The sequence below is a fragment of the Leopardus geoffroyi genome, chromosome A2 (genome assembly GCF_018350155.1).
Source record: "Leopardus geoffroyi isolate Oge1 chromosome A2, O.geoffroyi_Oge1_pat1.0, whole genome shotgun sequence".
Taxonomy (NCBI): Eukaryota; Metazoa; Chordata; class Mammalia; order Carnivora; family Felidae; genus Leopardus; species Leopardus geoffroyi.
In genome coordinates this window covers 79,358,681-79,380,354 of record NC_059331.1, presented here as the reverse complement: position 1 = coordinate 79,380,354, position 21,674 = coordinate 79,358,681, and the positions used below count along the sequence as shown (strand labels likewise).

Here is a 21,674-nt window from a genome sequence, read left to right as displayed (position 1 = left end):
AGAGGTCAGTGGGCGGCCCACGACTCCAGGCTGAGGAGTTCAGCAACAATTTCAGAGGCAATGTGCACTCATATAGCTTACAGACCAGGGGAGATTTGTAGAACATTTAAAGCCGTGGTTCTCAACACTGGAAACACATCAGAATTACCTGGAGAGTTCTTGAAAAGTGCCAGTACCAAGGCCCTACTCTGAGACATGCTAGGCTTCTAACCCAAAGTTCTCCCAAGTAATTAGACTACAGTGGGATGGAAAACTACGGACCTAGGAGCTGAAGATGTGGAGGTCACCTAACACCAAAAAATGTGGGCCTTTAATTTCTTTGAGGTTTCCTAACTATGAAATGGGGATAACAACACCCATTTTAGCGGCTTGCTGTGAGGATTAAATACGATAAAGCCACATATACCTTTGACCTCAGTCAAAAGTCACTTCATTGTGAGTCCAGCTTCCTTGGTAGACTAGTGAGAACACTAAGCTCCAGAGAGCCAGGTCCAAGTTCACACAGCTGGGAAGGAGCAGAGCAGACATGATGCGCCAATCCAAATGCTAATTCTGCCGCACCGTGTGGCCTCCTCTGGATACAGGAAAAGAGCCCACAGAAAACTCAAACGACCCCAGTTGGCCACTCTGAACTTCAGCCAGAGCACTGGGCCAATGGAGAGTCCCTCACACAAAACAGAGCCTTAGTTTTCTTTACCCAAGAACCAGGTCATCCCCTCTCCCTACAACCTTGTATGGGCTTGGCTTTCAACATGCTGCTGATGGCGTTCGATTCTGACCCAACAGGGCTTGATGCTCTTTTCTGATCACAGTATCAGGAATGAAAGAAGTGCCTCCGTGGGGAAAATGCAGCGGGGGAATGATTCTTTACCCACCGTGTGGGAGGTGAGTGGGAATGATGGATCCGCCAGCTGGAAGGCACTTTCATCAATTCCGATGTGAAGGGCTGAGGGACTGGGAGAACTACAGGTTGAATCATATTCCCCTAAAAGATGTTAGAAGTCCTAGCCCACAGTACCTGTGCCTGTGACCTTTCTTGTAAATAGGTCAAATTACAGATGAGGTCCTGAGGGTGGGCCTTAATTTAATATGACTATGTACTCAGGGCACCTGAGTGGCTCAGTCAGTTGAGGGTGTGACTCTTGATTTCAGCTCAGGTCATGATCCCAGGGTCGTGGGATCGAGCTGTGCGTTGGGCTCTGCACTGTATATGGATCCTGCTTAAAATTCTCTCTCTCTCTCTCTGTCTCTTCTTTTGCCCCTCCCCTGCTCATGCACACGCTGTCTCTCTCTTTCAAAAAAAAAAAAAAAAATGACTGTGTTCTCAGAAAAGGGAAATCTGGACACTGAGACAGATACACACAGGGAGAACACCATGTGAAAATAAAGGCAGAGATTGGGGTGAGGCATCTACAAGTCAAGGAAGGTCTAAGATGGCCACCGAACCACTGGAAGCTAGGAAGAGGTATGGAACAGATTCTCCCCCCAGCCCTCAGAAGGAAGGGACCCTGCGGACACCTTGATCTCAGATGTCTAGCTTCTAGAATTGTAAGACAATAAATTTCTATTGTGGTATTTTGTTATAGCAGACCTGAGAAACTGATGCAGTGTCAGATCCTTGTTCAAAGAACACATTGTTATGCAACAAGGCAAAGTGACCCAAATGTCTTCCCTGAGGAACTAGAACTTTCAGGAGAGTAAGAGCATTCTGTCTCTTGTGTGATGTACCAAACGGTGGAGAAGCCCTGCTTTATCTGGTGCAGGGACCTAGCCTTGAAATACAGCTTGTGTTCTAAGTTCAAGACCACCAGTCTCTTTGTTGATGTTCTCAAACATGTCTGGATATGAGCAAAATCCAGGGGTGAGTTTCTCACTGACCTGTACAGCAGGTAATGACTCTTGCATGGTTGTTTAATCCATGCCTTAAGTGCCTTATGGACAAGAATTCATTTGATTTTCATGAATGTTTACAACAACCCTCTCATATAGGTACTGTTGAGTCATATCCATTTTACAGATAGAGAAACTGAGACACAGAGGCATAAAGGAGCTTCCCCAAGGCTGCACAACTAGAAATGTTAGAGCTGGAATGTGGACCCAGGCAACCTGGCTGGAGAATACATGCCCTTAGCCACCACACACACACAAAAATGGTTACCACTTGCCTGAGGGCTTATCCTGGGGCATCTGTTGTTCTAAATACTTCCATTCTTAACCCATTTCACATTCAGAACCATTTATCTAAGATCGGTTTAATTGTTCCATATTTACACTTCCAGGAAAGCTATTTCAAATTTGAATTTTAAAAGGCCCCCCAGTTCCCATAACACACACACACACACACACACACACACACACACACACACACAATCTGGTCCCTCCTGCAGAGCTGGTCGCTGGCTGGTGATCCCACAGCTACCCCTAGTGGATATCTTCCCATGGCCAGTTGCTTGCCCTTCCCCCTCTCAACACACCACACCCCTACCCCAACTTCCAGCCCTGGTCCTCCAGTGGAAATGGAAGAAGTGAATGCTTCTCTGGGGAAAGCAAGGCCTCCTAAGGCCAAAGTCATTGGTTTCCAAACTAGGATCTGATGGATCTTCTTTCCTGGTCGGAGGCGCATGGGACTTGGCCTCCCCATTCTCTGTCTGTGATTTTGGTACAAAATAATAGCTACTGCTTTTACTAAGAGAGTCAGGGAGAGGATAGGAGGAGCAGGAGAGCAACATGGAGGAGGAGAAGGAGGGCAGACAGAAAATAAAGGATGGAGAAGAGGAAAAACCAAAGATGATCACATAACTGGGCCAGGAACGGGGCCTAGGTACTCAGCACATGGCTCCCACTGCCAGAAACCCCGAGAGGTTAGGTAGAGTGCTGCACAGAGCAGACTCAGATCCAGTACTCCAATTGCTGCCCCCAAGAGCTGGGGTTGGGGTGCAGAGTGGGGGAGCAGCCTTGTTCTTGACAAGAAGGAAGTCTTCTCAATGAGGCTTTTCCATTGAGTAAGGAAGTGATGGCCATTGTGTCTGTAAAGGCCACAAGGACATTTCTCCAAGGTTCCACGTGCCCCTCAGGACGACACTGAAAAGGCAGCTATGATCACTGAGAGGTTTTTTCACCTTAGAGACTGATGAATGTCACAGTGATACGGGGGCGTGGCCCAGGAGGTGCCCCCACGCGTGCCCTTGGGCCTTTGGCTCTTGGCCTTCTGACCCACCCACCATAAAAGCTAAGAATGCCAGATGAGGCACAGCTTCCTTTCAGAATTAGCCAGCGAGACGCCCCAGCGGTTACGGGTTCCCTCCAAATCTGTCTGATCACTTAGGAGGAAATAGATCTTTCCGCCCCAGCAACAACAAAATTGGTCTTTGCGTCTGTGAAAATTACGCTCTAGCTGACAGCAATCCTGAAGATTCATCAAGTAGCAATCACTGACATGAGTGGAAAATAGAGCCGGAGCCTTCACTCGAGCCTTGTTGTGAGCAGAGCAAAGTGAGGGCGGGCTGGGGAGAAGACCCCTTCCCGGGTTTGAAACAGCACAGTGGAGTGGAAAGGACCGGGGCCGGAGGCCTAGGCCTGACTCCACCCTCAAGTGCAGGAGCCCCCTAGGTCTCAGCTTTTCCACTTGTAAAATAAGAGAAACACTTTGGGCCCTCAGGTCACTGAGACTAAGTGACAGCAGGCAAGGGAAGCGTGTCTCCCAAGCAGGCCTTACATCGGAGCAGCGATTTTTTTAATTGCTCAGAATAATTGGGGGGAATAAACCTCCTGGAGAGGGTCCCTTTTCTTGCCAAATTATTAGCTCAGGAAGTATTTATTTATTTATTTTATTATTATTATTTTTTTAACATTTATTTATTTTTGAGACAGAGAGAGACAGAGCATGAACAGGGGAGGGTCAGAGAGAGAGACACACACAGAATCCGAAACAGGCTCCAGGCTCGGAGCGGTCAGCACAGAGCCCAACGCGGGGCTCGAACTCACGGACCGCGAGATCACGACCTGAGCCAAAGTTGGACGCTTAACCGACTGAGCCATCCAGGCTCTCCTAGCTCAGGAAGCATTTAACATGTGCTGCGTCGACACCAGGTGAACATTCTCTTTCCGTTTCCCCTCCCGTTTCTGAGCTGTCTGGTCCCCACCAAAAGGGTTCCTCCTCACACGAGTGGCACTGCCCTGCTCTCTCTCTCTCTGTCCTTGTCCCAACGTCTCAGACTCAGATCTTACCCCCCTGAAAGCACCTTCTGCCCCAAATACAAAACCCGAATGTAACCATGAGGCCAGCCACACTGAGGGACATTCTACTAGATAATAGCTTGTCATACAAGGGTTAAGGGCTGTGAAAATGGCAGCTTGAAGGACAGTCCCCGATTCACGGAGACTAAAGGGACAGGACAACTAAACCCAACACCTAATCCTGGATGTTTAACTTTTTCTTGGCTATTCAAGGTAATTGGCCACCTTTGAGTAAGGTCTCCATTAGCGATGTTAGTTCCCTGATTTTGATAACTGTACTATGGTTATGTAAGAGAGTCCCCCCCCGCCCTTTTTTTTTGGAAATGCTCATTGAAATTTAGGGGTAAAGGGACATGATATTTGCACGTTACTCTCACACAGTTCAAAAAAAATGTATAAAATATAATATATAAAAACATGAAAATGTATACACACACACATATATATGGGGGAGGTTGAACTGTTTTTTGCAACTTTTCTGTGAGTTTGCAATTACCTTCTTTCCCCTCCAGAAAAGCACTCCACAGTCAACCACACCGTCTCCCTTTCACTTTGTGAATGTCCTTTGAATGTGGTTTTTCACATGGCTGGTGTGTAAGGATATCGTTTGGATGCCTCAGGCCACTCGACTCCTAGGCAAACATTAGAGGGGGAGTGTCCTCAGAGACCACCCAATTCCAACCCTTCCAGGTGATGTGACTGGGTGCAGAGGGGCCTCTGGCTCATGGTCCCACAGCTGACACGTGCCTGAGCCGGCCCTGGGTTCCGGGTCCTGACCCCCCAACACAGTGCTTTCTTGGACTCCACGCCGCGTGACCATACGATGCATTCGGCTGCAAAGGAGTGACAGCTCTGACAGGACACTGATCCCTTCGGCCTTTGGGGCAATGGATGGGGACCTGTTTGAAGGGGGCAGAGGCCCCGGTATCAGGGTCCTTCCCTCCCTTTTCTCCTGAGGAACCATGGTAAGAAACATGTAGGGCAGCTGTTCTAATCTCATCTGTTCCCAGGGCTCTAAGTGACACCTATATGCTAATAAGTCTCAAATTTGTCTCCTCAACCCTGACCTCTGTCTGAAGCTCATACTCCTCATCCAACCTCCAGCTCTTGTAAAAAAAGTCTACCTGCAATTAAATCCACATTTCCTCCCATAAAATGTTATAAGGTACACTTCCACCAATATGAAGACACATGTGTTACAGATATAAAATCATGATATACAGATTTGAACATAACTTTTTTTTAAGTGTGCAGTGTGTAACGTTTTTTAAAGTTTATTCGTTTTGAAAGAGAGAGAGAGAGAGAGAGAAAAGGGGGGAGGGGCAGAAAGAGAGAGAGAGAGAGAGAGAGAGAGAGAGAGAGAATCCCAAGGGATTCTCAATCCCACAAACCTCAAGATCATGACTTGAGGTGAGATCAAGAGCTGGATGCTCAATTGACTGAGCCACCCAGGCACCCCCATAACTTCTTCTGTTTAACTATAAAACCATTCGGTAAAGTTTATCATAATCGAGGTTAAGAGACTTATCTTGTGCCTACAGTCAGAGTTCCCAGAAACATCCCACATATGCAAAGTCCCCTAGAGACCTGAATAAAAAGTAACTGAAAGGAAGACGGAGAAAGAAGAAACAAAGGCAAATTAGCTTTAAGGATTACTTGTGGTTTAAAAAAAAAAAAAAAAAAGTGCACCCAACCCCGAGGCCCAGCCTGGGTGGGAGCCACGACTCTTCTAGGTCTGAGGGTCTTGTGACTGCTGGACCTGTTAATGTCCTGGCCATCCACAGTCCTGATAAGAATTACCAGGAGACACTGTATTTGTGAAAAGGGGCAAGGGGCAGTGGTGGAATGCTGGACTTTGATACCTGGGAGAGCGGCCCAGCTCACTCTACACCTGAGGGACTCTGGGCAAATCACCCACATGGCCTCAGCAGGTCTCGGGTCCTTCTACTGTATCAAGGGGGTGCAGAGGTTGGATCTGTCATCTTGGAGGGAGGGTTCTTTCTAGCTCTATCATTCCGCAGTCCTGTTGTGAGTAGACATTGCCTGTTGGCCCACACAAATGGACAGGTGCTATGCCTTTGAGATCCATGCAGATGTTACACGGACATCACAGGAATCCTCCTGCCAGACAGTGACCCAGCTGGATGTCCTCCTGGCTACCTGAGCCTGGGCATGCCTGAGCCAGAAAGCTAAGGCTCACCTTCCTGCTTCTAGAGGCTTCCTCCTCAAGCCCGGGGCTGCGGACTTTTGCGCCGCGTATCTCTGCCAACTTTTATTAGCCAAGTAAAGTGCTCTGGAGAGCTGCTACACATGAACTGAGCAAAACAACCCAGAGCCAAGTGTGGACAGGGCTGCCTCTGTGCCCTTGGAGGTGGGCCCACTCCGGAGAGCAAGGAGAAGGTCAGGTGGTTTTAGGAGCCAGCAGGGCAGACTACTAAAGTAAACTTCCCTTTCCTGAAGGATGCTGGCAAGTAAAAACCACAAAAGGCCCTGAGTTGGGGAGGGGGGCAGGCAGTGGGAGAGAGAATTCTCAAACTCTCTGCAGGAGACAGAAGGAAATGGCAGGGATGCAGCCAGGAACTGGCCTTTCACTTTGGAATCCACCCCCACCCCTCATTATCGTGTTCATTATTACAGTTGCTAATTATTTTAGAGGGAAGCTAACGTTAAGATTGGTTTGCATTCCCTCTAAACATGCCAGTGCACTTGTGGAGAGATGTTTGGAGGTGTTGGGCTCCAGAGGGAATTTACCGGGGGAATCAAAGGGTTCTCTGTGGATAATCCTCAAAATCGAGTTTAGGGTGTGGTTACAGCTTGGGGGAGTAAGAAAGGGTGAAATGAAAATACTCCATAAATCAATCAAGAATGAGAGAGAAAAGTCCATCTCTCAAAAAAAGTTGGATGATGCCTATGGTTTGATTTTCTTTTCTTTTCTTTTTTTTAAAGTTTTATTTAAGTAACCTCTACACCCCAGGTGGGGCTCAAACTCACAACCCTGAGATCAAGAGTCACGATTCTCCTCCGACTGAGCCAGCCAGGTACCCTGGTTTGATTTTCTTAAATAACGTGTTTAAGCCTAATTCTGCCCTTATTTTGAAAGCTCAGGAGTTGTAGTCTTTGGAGGTGTTTTGGGGGAAGTTGGGGGAAAGAGGTGCATAGAGTTGTCACATCCAGAAAAGGGCCACTAAAAGAGGCTGTAAGGGGCGCCTGGGTGGTTCAGTGGGTTAAGCATCTGACTTAGGTTAGGTCATGATCTCACAGAGCCTGCATTGGGCTCTGTGCCAACAGCTCAGAGCCTGGAGTCTGCTTCGGATTCTATGTCTCCCTCTCTCTCTGCCCTTCCCCTGCTTATGCTCTGTCTGTCTGTCTCTCTCAAAAATAAATAAACATTAAAAAGAGAAAAGAAAAAAAGGGGCTGTGAAAACTCCATCCCTGGGTATTAAAGTGATACAAGACGGCATTTAGGCTGGCGGATTTCAACTGAAGGAAGCTTCAGAATCCTTCTGGGGTAAGGGCCTGTTCTTTATTTCAAAAGCCCCAGAAACAACTGTAATGCAACTTGATTCTCTATTGTTGTCCCCAAACCTGCTGCTACCCGGGTTCAAGTGCCCTATTGAGAACGACTGTTGGACCTGTTCTGGACACTTATGGCCTGAAAAATGAATCAGCCTGTGAAATTTCTCCCTGCACTATGATTAAAAATTCTTAATGTACCTGTGACAGCTGTGCCTCATAGGAAGCTCCTGGGCCTTCAATTGGGAGAATTGGGGCTTTACCCCTCTTTGTTTTTTTCCATTTAAGAGCATTCCAAGAACAGTATATATAGACTGCAAGCACTTCAGAAAGAAGAGTAGATTGAAAAGTCTGTCTTGACACCACAGGAGGGTCATGTCCCTATTTCTAGGGCCAGGACCCACTCTCTGCTCTGTCATTCACCAGTTTGCAATTCAAACAAGATATTTGGTGAGCAGGAAAACGTGATGGATAATATAATGTTACACTTACAACTGTACTTTTTACCTTTCTTTTTTTACTTTTTATTTTAGAGAGAGAGACAGCATGAGTGGGGGAGGGGCAGGGGGGAGGGAGGGGGAGAGAGAGAGAGAGAGAGAGAGAGAGAGAGAGAGAGAGAATCCCAAGCAGGTTCCATGGTCAGCATGGAGCCCAACTCGGGGCTTGATCTCATGACCCTGGGATCATGACCTGAGCCGAAGTAAAGAGTTGGACACTCAACCAGTTGAGCCAGCCAGGTGCCCCTACAATTGCACTTTTTAAAATGTCACTTTTGTCAATCACTGCTTAAAATTTGTAAGCACTTCCCGCTTCCCCCACCAGCCACCGTTCCTCAAAATAGAGCCTTAACTCTTTGAAAGTGGCTTTTCCTTTTTCTCAGTTTGTCATTCAAAGCCTTCCATGGTCTGGCTCCAATGTGATCTTCCAAACTGCCCCCTCTCATTCCCCTTGTAACCCATCCCTATCGCTTGAAGCTGGCTGGCTGCCTCACTGTTTCATATTCTTCTCTAGAGCTATAATAACTGCATAGGAGGAGCACCTGGGTGGTTCAGTCAATTGGACTGCTGACTCTTGGTTATCGCTCAGGTCATAATCTCATGGTTCGTGGGTTCGAGTCCCACATCTGGCTCTGGGCTGACAGTGCCGAGCCTGCTTGGGATTCTCTCTCTCCCTCTCTCTCTGCTTCTCCCCCACTAGCACATGCATGCTTTCTCTCTCTCTCTCTCTCTCTAAATAAATAAACTTAAAAAAATAATAATGCATAAGATTGTAGCATTGGGATTATGGATGCGCCTTAACTATTCCCAATTCCTGGACATTTTTCTGTTCATCTTCTCTGAATTTTGCTAGAAGGCATACAAGGAATCATCTAGACCACGGCTATCAACTTTGGCCAGTCCCTGGAATATGGGATTATGGGCAGTGGAAGAGTGGGAGGTGGTGCATTTATTTTTTTTATTGAGATAGGATAGGCATACAGGAAAAGGCACAAAGCACAAGTATGCCACCTTTTAACTTTGGATGTACAAAACAGCCTCATGTAACCAGCACCCAGATCAAGAAACAGAACAGTACCAACAATGCAGAAAGGCTGGGGTAAAGGAGGCTTCTAAAAAACTTGCACTTTGGACCCAATCCTTTAAGATTCTTAATCCTAGATGTGAAATAAAGCCTAGGGATTTGCATATTTAAGATTCTCCCCAGAGAAGTCTGGTTTCCCATGCACCTCCAGACTTGGAGACCATGAATCTACCAAAGGTTTTCAAATTGCCCCTCGTGTGTCATCTTGGGGGGTGGCAGTTGAGACAGGAAAGCGTCAGACTTGCCTTCTCCTCCAGTCAGAGCCACGTGTATCTCCTTCTTTCTTTTTAATGTTTACTTATTTATTTTGAGAAAGAGAGCATGCACACAAGTGGGGGAGGGGCAGAGAGGGAGACAGACAATCCCAGGCAGGCTCCACGCTGTCAGTGCAGAGCCCGGCGCGGGGCTCGAACTCACAAACCGCAAGATCATGACCTGAGCCGAAATCAAGAGTTGGACGCTCATCACACTGAACCACCCCAGTGCCCCTTTGTATCTCTTTCTTAAATGGAACCTCCAGTTTAAGGAAGGCCTCCCTCTGTGGATAAAAACAACTCCTTAATCCACAATTCTGCAAACGACCTCTATCAGTCAGGGTTCAGTTGAAGAAGCAGGGCTACAAGGATGGATACGGATGTATATGTCTGTGTAGCTGTATATATGGATCTATAACAGGTATTTCACCTTTCACCACAGGAATTGCTGGTTAAGCAGCTCTGAGAAGTCTATTGCTTTTGTGTCTGATGCTGGAGCGTGAAGTCCACAGGGCAGGCGGTTGGGAAGGAAAAACCTTGGCAGACCAAAACCAATCTGGAATGCACAGCTTTAACTGGAACCTCAGGAGGATGGACTGAAACTCGTGTTCTTGTTGTTTTTGACCTTGAGGGGATGGATGTCTCCCAGGAGCCAGGACCCTTCACCATGGAACTAAGCTCTCACAGCTGGCCCAGGGGTCAGAGAAGCTGAAGGGGGATCCAGGGAAAGGTAGAGTAGTTACAGGCCTAGCCACTGCCACATGGCGATGGGGTGAGCCAGCGTGCAGGCGACGATACGTGTCCTGCAAAATAGTTGCCACTTCCCTTTCATCCTCCAGCCCTCTGTGGCCCAACCCAATTAGGAACTCACGGGACAGGGAATTCTGGGAGATGTAGTTCAGCCTAGCTAGGCAGATGCATGACAAAGCCATCACTACCCATCTGATCACTGGTTCTCAAGCTCAGACACACACCAGACTTGTGTGGTGGTGTTTTATTTTTTGTTTTGTTTTGTTTTTTAATGTTTCTATTTGAGAGAGAGAAAGAGAAAGGGAGGGGCAGAGAGAGGGGGGGGGGGAATAGAGGATCCTAAGCAGGCTCTGCGCTGACAGCAGAGAGCTCGAAGTGGGGCTCAAATCTGCAAACTGTGGGATCATAACCTGAGCCAAAGTCGGCATGCTCAACCGACTGAGCCACCCGGGCGCCCTGGAATCCTGTGGAGTTTGAAAAACCCAGATGCCAGGCCTATTATCAGGATATAGGAAAGCTTCCCAGGTCACCCTAATGTACAGTTGTGGCTAAGAAACACTGGCTGTCAACCTGAGTACAGCCTCAACCTGCAGCTCAAGAAGATAAATCCTCTCTTCTTGCCCCAGGAGGAGCATAAAAAGATCTGCTTATTTTTTCGAAGGTCTTCTCATTATCCTGCCTTCCTGCATCTGTCTGTCCTCTCTTTGTGTGACCAGCCACAACCCTCCCGCAGTCCTCAGCACATTAGCTCCCCCTTAGATGAAGCCACCTGATTATCCTCCTCTGCTCAGAAGAGGAGCACAGCGGGCGGAGCCTGAGATCATCCCAAGGCCAGCAAGCTGACAGTGACCTGAAGACTGGGAAGTTTTCCCTCGGAAGCTTCTAAATAAAGCATCTCTTCCTCCTAGGCATAGATGAATTAAATGATTATAGCGCAGCGAAGTGGTCAGTGAGCACTTAACCAACGTAATATGAGCAAGAGTTGCTGAGAGTCAGTGCCGTGGGCTCACGGGTGGGGGAGAGGCCACTGCTGGGTCTTTTTCAAGGACGGCTGGAAGAGGAGGACAACAGGGGCCACTGTGGGGAGAAAGCGAGAAAAGAGGTGGGGGCCGGAAAGAGCTCAGGTTCAAGTTCCAGCACTGCCACCGACAATCCGCGGGGCCTTGGGTAACGTTTCCAAGCACCAGCCCTGCTGACTGCGTGGGGTCACAGAGAGCATCAGAAGACAGAGATGTGAAGCAGCTTGTTGGGGGAAGTAGGTCCAAAAGCAAGGGCATCTCTGTGTGCTGGGCAGTAACCCTTACAGGGAACGGTGATCTCGATTATGGATTAGACCCTTTGCTTTCTTTTTCTTATCCACAACGTGGTTGCTCTAACGAGGTCTGCTGAAGGGTGAGATCGACACAGTTGGTCCAAACAGGGTCTTTGGGATTTCCTGCGGGTTTCTGTTTCTTAGGCTCCCCTTGGCCTCCGCGTTACAGCGCACAGCTGAACACTGCTGAGCCACCCCATTCCATGCTGTGTAAAATAAACTTACAGGGAGAAACCTTCTGAGAAACACTAGGAATCTTTCATAGCATCTCTGTGAAGTAAAGCCGGGGAAGGATCAGGCAGTGCTCCAGTATATTAAGTGGCTGTGTTTATTGTGTAGGGTGTTTTCTGTGCTCAGACTGGATTGTAAGCTTCTTGACGGGAAGGCTGACTCTTGCTCCCCCTTTATTTGGATCTCAGCACCTAAGACAGGGCAGCAGAAGGATACTGGACCCAGAGATCCAAAGTTCCGGGCTCTAGGGGTGCCTGGGTGGCTCAGTCAGTTAAGCATCCGACTTGGGCTCAGGTCATGATCTCACAGTTCGTGTGTTTGAGCGCTGACAGCCGGGAGCCTGGAGCCTGCAGCCTGCTTCGGACTCTGTCTCCCTCTCTCTCTGCCCCTCCCCACCTCATGCTCGGTCTTTCAAAAATAAATAAATGTTAAAAAAAATTCAAAGTTCCAGGTTCTAGTTACAGCTCTGCCCTTCAGAAGTGACTTCAGTCCTTCTCGGCCTCAGTTTCCTCCTCTATTAAGTGGGAATTACCTACTTCACGGGGTTACTGTGTCGTGCAGATTAGACAGTGTGTGGAGGAAATACCCCGATGACCCCAGGAGGGATGTCAAGTGGGAGACGATGTGGTAAGAGCCAGTACTTCTCAAGAACTAGGTACGGGCTGATTCCCTCGTGGAGGACAGGGAGGCACAGAAGTGGCTGATCCTACCTACCTGGGCTGCTGGTGAGGAAATGCCCAGCAGCAGAGGTGAGGGGGCAGGTGACCCTGAAAGCCTGCAGAGCGACAGCAGTCTCTTTCTCACTGCTCCTCTTGAGAGATCTCTGCATGCTCTTTCTTGCTACAAGCTGGTTGTGGGCCTGGTCCTGTGTTTACTCATACATTATTTTATCTTGTTTACTGAACACCTGCTAAGTGCCAAGCACTGTGCCAGGGGTTGAGAACTGAATGGTGACCAAAACCAGATGAGGTCCCTGCCCTTCCTTCCCAAACTGATTTGGACTCAGGCTTGTGCACCGAGAGAGCTGGAGAACTAGCTTCATGCAGCCCCAGGGACAGAGGCAAATGTTGTGTTTTAGTGGGATCCTAGAGTTAGCCGAAAAATATCAACATGTTGAGGCCAGGTCTAATGAGAAGAAGAAAAGGAAGAAAAGGTAAACTCTCACCAACCCCCCCTTGGGTCTTCCTTACTGTGCCCCGACCTCAGGTTTCAGGATCTTACTCTTCACGACTTACCCGCTATTGAAACTAGCTCTCACCTAGTTTATTCATGGTAAGGGGCTTGGGGCGCTGGTGGAGCTACACTTAACAGGGGTGAAAGCCTCCAGGTAAAGGATGATGCCCCTGCTGGAGGGAGAGATGTCAGAGGTCACCCTCAAATCACCTAAAATGTACCTAAAATCACACCACAAGGGTGGTCACTTCAGATTGGCATTTCCAGGGACAACGAGGGGCAGTAAGTAGGGGCTCATGGCAGGGGTGAGTTCCCCTAAACAAACCTTTGTGGCCTTTAAAGATTACCAAAGATCAGGGAGGAGGAAGGGCAGGAGCGGATGCTGTCATCAGGGTCCTGGCTTTTGTTTAGGGAAGGTGGGTTTGCAGGTGCTTATTCCGTCACTAAAAGCAATTGAGTAGAAAATTAGCTACATAAACAAAAAGCAGGGAAAAAAGAAAGAGCAGATGATTTCAGTAGCCAGAACCCAGAAAAGCTCCACCCCCAGGCCCACAGTTCTGACCAAGCTGCCAGACAACCCCACTGGGGAATTTCCAGCTGGATCTACGATTTTCCTCCCACTGAGAAAACGAAGACGTATTTTGTTAGAGACAACTCCCCGCCAAAGCTGAATTCCGGCAAGACTATAGGTAATATGAACCCCGAGTGGACTCATTAAAATAGAAGTTTCTATTGTAAAATAGATACTCAAAACCATACAAAACAAATGGATCGCACCGGGATTGATGCAAATGGGCAAACGCCCTAGGAAGCACCCGCCAGATGAAGGGAGAGGACTTTGCTGGCCACCCCAGAAGCCCCTCCACGCATCTGTCCCAACTGCAGCCCCCCTCCCCCCCAAAAAACAACCACACTCCTAACTTCCAGTCTTCAGTTCCTTGTGTTTACTTATGGTTTCATCACCCAATGTCCTTAGCCACTGTAGGTTAGTCTTGCCCATATTTTAGATGTCTTGTAAGCTTCTTTTAAGCTTCTCCATCTCTGCCTTTTCCTTACAAATTATCTGTTGGAGACTCAGGCCACCTAACCTGCTGTTGTCTACCATCTGGATTTTGCCTTGGTACATGCCAACATGTCCAAATGCACTCATTCTTAAATTTTCCTTTTAATTTTTGAGAGAGAGAGAGAGAGAGAGAGAGAGAGTGCGCGCTTAAGTGAGGTAGGGACAGAGAAGAGGGAGACACAGAATCTGAAGTAGGCTCCAGGCTCTGAGCTGTCAGCACAGAGCCCGACATGGCACTCGAACCCACAAACAGTGAGCCGAGGTCGGATGCTCAATCGACTGAGCCACCCAGGTGCCCCAAATGCACTCCTTAAAGCAAGTAATCACTTGCTTGAGAAAAACCCTGTACGCAAGCCATGTTCTTAAGGAGGGCACACCCCACCACACTCACTTTCCCACAAGAATGGTGATGAGATAGGAAGAGAATGTGATCTGGGGGAGCTTTCTGTGGAACTAGTGATTTATGACATTTTTTTTTTTTTCTTTCTGCAATTGGAAGTCACTGGGGAATCCTTCTCTTTAATGCCTTTCAATATAGTTTGCTTTAGTAGGAAACACATTTGGAATGGGGTTTGGCATCGTGCTATCCTTCAAGGCCTGGGGTTGTATACTGTTAAGTTTTATCAAAGATGATTGTATAATAGGATCCTGGATGTAGCAAAACCCCAAGGAATGTAGACCACTAACCAGACTCCCCAAATATAATAAATATAAATGATGGATGAAGGGAAGATTAGATCTGGCCATTTACTTATGGTTTGGAGCAAGAAAAGTTACACTTACAAAGTTTTTCCTTTCTCTAATCTCAGCAGACTGTACCACAAACATAATCATTAGCATTTTCAAAGGCTTTATTAAATATTGACTTAATAAGAGCTTATGCACTTAATGGTGACCTCCAGATGTCCCAAGTCCAGGACCTTAAATTGCTTACTCCAGGGCTATGGGACCCACAAAATAGACAATAGAAATGAGCAGTGTTGTTGTACTAGGAGATGAGAGGCTTTTTTAACACTTAAAATTAAGGGCGCCTGGGTGGCTGAATTGGTTAAATGTCTGACTTCAGGTCATGATCTTGTGGTTCGTGGGTTCAAGCCCCATATTGAGCTCTGTGCTGACAGCTCAGAGCCTGGAGGCTGCTTAGGATTCTGTGTCTCCTCTCTCTGCTCCTCCCCAGAGATGCTCTGTTTCTCTCTCTCTCTCACACACACACACACACACAAATAAACATTAAAACAATTTTTTTTAAATCAAATACATGTGGGGTCTGTTTTGATTTGCACAGAAAGAAAAAGCTCCCAAACTGATGGATACAAGAAAAACTTCAAAACTCAAGGCACCCTTCAAACTCAACAGGCTCCCCACCCTACCTTCAGAACTTTATCACTGCTGTATAGAGCCACGGAAGGGCCCTGAGAGACATCAGAGGGGAACACAAGAAATTAAGCAGAGGCCCAAACTGATCACGTTCTGATTCCCTGTCCATATTTCTTTCCTTGGTTCTCCCAGGGGTTTTATTTGTGAAGGACATCAGGATGATGTATCCTCCTCTCTGGTAACAGTAGGGAGAATGCAGGAACGGGAAGGAGCGGGGAGAATCGGGAGAACTTAATGCACATTCGACAGACAGAATGTTTTCTTTCCCGGGCTCAGGAGTTTTCTTTTCTTTTCTTTTTTTTAAGTTTATTTATTTATTTTGAGATACAGCACGAAAGAGAGCGCAAGAAAGAGCACGTATGTGAATGGGGGAGGGGGTGGGCAGAGAGAGAGAGAGAGAGAGAGAGAGAGAGAATGCCAAGCAGGCTCTGTCAGCACAGAGCTCGGCGTGGGGCTGGATGTCACAAAATGTGAGATCATGACCTGAGCCAAAATCAAGAGTCACAGGCTTTACTGACTGAGCCACCCAGGCAACCCAGGAGCTTTTCAAATCTGCTTGCAAGATTGGGTTCCTGTTCTTAGAGTGTAGATGGTAATTGAGTTCCAATTTGGTAAGTTTTCACAACGCTCTAGGGTACAATGATGACAATGGGTGCGTTAAAAATTCGAAAACCAAATTAATTTGAATTCACTTTCACTGAAAAGGCAAATATGATTCAAAGGTTTTTTTTCTTCCCAGGCCAACTTTCTGAAAGATCTGATACTCCTTGGCACTCCTTCCTGCCCAGGCTCTGTGACACTGTCCTGCTGGGGCTCCAGTCTGAGCCCGGGTCTTCCCGGCTGCTCCTCTGGGCCCATCTCTGGAGCACTAGGATTTCCACAGAGCTCTTCCTCGAACCCTTTTCTTGTCCTTGTCCACTACTCCAGACCCACCACGGGATCCTCTCTTCCTAACTTTCCCAACTTCAGCCTTGAAGAGCCACCCAGCATCTGACCTTCAGTGTAAGCATGTCATGTGCATCATGGCATTTCATCTTCACACCTCCTCTCCGAGAAAGCATTTTCTACATTTTCTATACAGGAGATGTCGGCCGGGAGAGGGCAGGAGCCAGGCGAGGCAGAGCGGAGCTGTGAGCCCATTTCCAGGCCCAGGTCTAAAGCACCACGTTCTTCCGTCTGAGGTGGGAGATTTTGCCCTCGCGTTTTTGGACATCAGAAGGACTCAGGAGCTTTGGGGTTTAATTCTCTGGTGGGCCAGAGGGAGGACAGATCAGTGGTCACAGGTTCCAGCTCTGTTGCCCCGGCCATGCAGCCGTGGGAGAGGGTCCTGCCCTGTCTGTAACAGCCCCACCTCCCCCACTGACCACCCAGCTTCCCCATGAGGGGCTACACCCGAAAGCCGGTGTGAGGTCTCTGCTCAGTACCTCTCACCTTTCCCAGGCTGGAATGTAATGGGACTTCCGGGGAAGGCGCCATTTACACATGGACCAGGGCCTGGGCATTTCTCCTGGGCAAACTGTGTGCATCAGTTCATAGGAAACCACTTTACTGACTAAACGTTTGAATCACAGAAAGTTCTGGATCTGGGATATGTGGGGAAGAGGCAGAGACATACACGGACCCGTCTTTAGATGGGCAACACGCTCTTAAGCCATTGTGCTGAACAGGCACTAGAGAGGGGATTGTCAAACCCTCCCTGAGCCATTTTAAAGTTTTCTTGAAGAACACCTCCTTACTCCACAGACCCATGTTCCACACCACCAACTACTACATGGAAATGGAATAATCGGTGGCTTTTTCTTCTAGTTTGTTCTGAACTTTGTCAGCCAGGTTTGGAGCATGGGGGTCGGGGGTGAAGAGGAATGTGGAAGTAGCCATTGGACTTTCATGTACTCCTCACGTCTTTCTTTAGTCATCTCTACACCCAATGTGGGCTCGAACTCATGAGATCAAGGGTCGCACGTTCTTCTAACTGAGCCAGCCAGACGTCCCTCGTCATGTTTCTTACTTATCGAGAGTCAGCCCTAAGATGGTAAGTGTGGGGCTCAGGTTCAGCCTGGGCTGCTCCCTCCCAGGGCCCGCACACAGACAGACTGGCTGGATCAGGGCCTGGCAGGGTGAGGCCTAAGCCGCCACGTTGGAGGAGCAGCCACTCCAAAGCACCACGTGCTCAGCTAGTGTATGTGCATGTGTGTCTGTGTGTTAGAATGACTTACCCTGTGTGGATGGTCGTGGTAGAAAGTGAGATGTAATCAAAGAGACCCCAAAAAGCTAACGGCAGTGAAACTGCCCTTGGATGAATCTCACACAGGTTCCTGCCCACACATCCAGCCCTGTTCCTCCTACTGGAACACAGGGAGTTAAAAATGAAACAACCCTGGAAACCGAAACCTAATTATCCATGGCAATTTAATAAATAACTAAGGTTTACTAGGGCTTATTAAAATAAATGTTTAGTGTATTTTCTTATGCTCTGACATTCACTTCTGTACTTGTCAGCACCTGCTGGCAGCAGCTGGAGTAATCTCACCAATTTTGTTGCATGTGCAAATCAATTTGATTTTCCCCAAAAAGATAAAAATCAGTAATGTGATTAAGTTACAATTAAGGCATGTCATTGAAAGCACAGACAACATGAAAAGGCTGAGGAGGACCTGTCCTGAGGTCACCAATGACTTCCTTCTGTCTGAGTTAAAAAGATCCATGCCCCCCCCCCCCCCCGCCTCATTCTCCTGGCCTGTTCTGCTCTATGTGATGTTGTGGTCCATCAACAAGCCTCCTCCTACTTCTTGAAATTTCCTCCTCTTTTGGCTTTCATCATGCTACTCATGTGCCTGGTTTCCCTCATGGCTCTCACAGTGGCTCCCTAACTGTTCATCTAGCCATTTGTTCATCCAACCATCTGTCCATCCATCCTTCCATCCATGCATCTGTTTGGCCATCCATCCGTTTGTCCTTCCTTCCTTCCTCCCTTCCTTCCTTCCTCCCTTCCTTCCTTCCTCCCTTCCTTCCTTCTATCCATCCCTCCAACCTTCCATCCCTTCATCTGTTTGTCCATCCATCCTTCCATCCTTCCAACCATCCCTCCATCAATCCAATAGTGACAAACACTGGAAAAAATGACAAAGTCTATTTATATCTGCTTTTACAGTTAAAAAAATGCTTATAAGTATTATTTCATTAATTTCTCATCACCAACCATGTGAGGTGGCTGTTGGTACCCCCATGTTAGAGATGAGGAAACAGGCCCTGAGAAGACCTGTGATTTATTTACAACAGCACGACCAGCAGGTGGCAGAGTCTGAACATGAATTCCGGTTTTCATCCCAGTAAGAATTCACAATGGCACTCTCCTACATACTGGTCAAACATAATTTCTCCACTAGTCACACTGTTCCTAATTAAATGTCATGATCCAGTCAATATATATTTATTGAGACTGTGCTAGGCTCTGGGGGATGCAAAGACTCGGTCCCTTCCCTCTCACAGTATGTGGCCTGGTGGGGGAGATAAATATTAATCATATGGTCACACAATGAACATTTGTTTTTGAGGTAGAAGAGAGTGCTGACTTAGCTATGAAAACCAGACAACTCTTCCAGGAGGAAGTAATCATTAAGATGCATTCTGAAGAATGAGTCAGAGTTAGCTTCAAGAAGATGGGAAGAAAAAAAAATCATACAGAGGAGGAAAAGCATGCGCAAAGGCCCTGTGGCAGCAGGACCCAATGTGTGCTGACATGCTGAAGGTCAGCTTGATTGGCATATAGAGTGAAAGGGGGCCTAGCAGAGGATGTGGTTCAGACCATGCAAAACTTTATAGCCATGATAATCATTTACTTTTAGCTTAAAAGCAATGGGAAGCCATAAGTCAAGAGAATATGATTAACTTTACTTTTTGTTTCTGACTTTTGTGCGCGGAATGGACTATAGAGGAGCAAGAGTGGAAGCAGGGAAAACAGCTGAAACGCTTTTGTACTTTTCCAGGTGAGAAGTGATGGCAGCTTGGACCAGGGTGGTGGTGGTGGAAATGGAGAGAAGAATCCCACAGATGCCCTCTGCTCCGCTCAAGCCCGTTTTCTCCCTAAACTCTGTCACCAGAGTGTGCTCACGAATTTGCAGTACATGGGAGCTTGTCCATACTGCAGGGCTCTGCTGGAGTCTCCTCTTCCAAGAAGCCTTGTCCAGACAATGCCAGTCCTCCAAGAGCTTTCAGATGTGTCTACCTTCCGCACTGCCCATTCTCACATCTGATTCTTCTCTATGGCTTGGCTGCTCTCTGGTCCATTTCTGGAGATGCCTCCATTTGTCTTGTTGTCTTGCTTTCTCCCTTTGGAAAGTAAATGCTTTGTTGGCATTTGCTGAATGGTATCAACAGGGCTCCTTTGGAAATTACATTTGTAAACGATTACTCACGCCAATTGCCTTATCTCTTTTTCCTAAATTAAACACTGGTTGCTTAAATCTGTCTTCATGATCTTGTTCTATCAAAACGCATGTCTCAATTTTTCTATAATTTCCTCTAAACTCTTTCCCACATTCCTCGTAGCAGAAAGCAGTTTCAGAGGGAACCGAGTGAGAGGGCGGGGTGGGGGCCGGAGTGTAATTAAACCGGGGCTGTCTGACCAGAATTCCCATACCTTTTAATGGGGTATTTGATTAATCCTTTCCACAGGCACCATTATTCATGCCTTGATGGAATCTCATTTTATAGCCCTTAATACATGGGCCCAATTTATCCACATCACATTGTATTCTAATACTTGTCATCCAAGTTATTAGCTATCTCCTTCTTGGTGTAAAATCATCAGCAGGTTTGATTAGCTTATTCCCTGGAGATGATAGGGGAGATAAGAACAGACACAGTACAATATGACCACCAACGGTTCTGCAGCTTAAGACTGCTAAACAGGATTCATTCACGCAGCCCGGGTGGCCAAAATAAACATGTACCCCCATGTGTGGTCTCTGTGTGGGACCCAGGAGCCAAAGCCATGAGGGGTCGACTGCTGCTGTGCCTAGCGGTACTGAGCCATCATCCCAACTGGGGTCGATTTAATAAAAAAGAGTGGGGCTCCCCTCTCCTGCTTCCTAACATGCCCCACCCCCTATCTATCCTTCCTGGAAGGCACAGCCCAGAAGCTCCCCTTTATTGCAGGACACCGCGTCTGCCTGGAATTGCTCTTCTTTGCCTAGGGGGACCCGGGCAGGCCAGACGACCTAGACGATGCCATTGCTGTCAATGGCTCCTTCTCCAGCAGGAGCTCCTGCTTCCTCTCCTCTGGAACCAAACCTGAGCCTTGGGACTCACAGATGACTTCAGTCCCTTGTAAGCAAAGTAGTCCTGGGCCTGAAGAGACCCCTACAGGAGAGTGGGCTCAAAGCCCACAGAGCTTCTAGTGCCCCTTCCTCTCCACAACCACCTCTCCTCAGTCCGATCAGGCAAATTTGCCACAGCGCCCTTCGGAGTCCTTTTTAAAGCTCCCGTCATCCTTTCCCAAAAGGCCCCGTATCAGTTATTCTTGTGTTTTTTCTGGGCCTGGCAAGAGGAGGATGAAAGGGACGTGCTCTGTGGCGGCATGCCTCCTTCAAGAGGTGACGCCTCATTCCCTTCCCCTTGAGTGGGGGCCAGCTGGAGGGACTTGTTTCAGCATTCTGACTTCCTCGCTCTCAGGTTGTTGGCTCTGGGGGAGGTTAATTGCTAGGTGGCGAGCAGCCCTGTGGAGAGGCCTACTACGGCCAGGTGAGGGCCCCATCTTGGTAGAGCCAAGCTTCGGCCCCAGCCGAGCCTTCAAATGACAGCGGCTCACAGATGACAGTTTGACCGCAACCTCAGGAGAGTCCCTGAGCCAGAACCACCCTGCTACACCACTCCAGGTCCGTGACCCATGGAAACTGCGGAAACTGTGTAAGACAAGACATACTTGTGGTTTTAAGCTGCTGGATGTTGGGGTCATTTGTTACATAGCAACAGGTTACTTATGCATTCTCGTCAGAGGAAGGTCTTAGCCCCTCTTACCCTTCAATTGCCTTCTTAGGTTCCATTTGGATCTCTTCTCTTTGTTCAGGGAGTCTTGTATCCCTGGGGCACCCTCTACTGACCTGTCCCTGGCCTCTACTGAGGGTCCTCACAGTCTCAAGGAGTCTTTCCTGAAAAGAGGGGGGATGCATGGCTGCGGGGAGTG

At 47.9% G+C, this 21,674-nt stretch overlaps 1 protein-coding gene across 6 annotated transcripts in view; it reads right to left on the bottom strand.

Annotated features, from left to right (window-relative positions):
* Positions 1-21,674, bottom strand: part of ATXN7L1 (ataxin 7 like 1) — a 248,296-nt gene that overhangs the window by 117,129 nt on the left and 109,493 nt on the right. Inside the window, exon 4 of one of the 6 annotated variants that reach the window (XM_045494489.1) lies at positions 18,602-19,819. The exons of the other annotated variants lie outside the window; for them this stretch is intronic. Within the exon in view, the coding sequence (XP_045350445.1) occupies positions 19,734-19,819 (86 nt within the window). The 3' untranslated portion in view covers positions 18,602-19,733. Of the gene's footprint in view, positions 1-18,601; positions 19,820-21,674 lie in introns of those variants that run through there. 6 annotated transcript variants of the gene reach the window in all.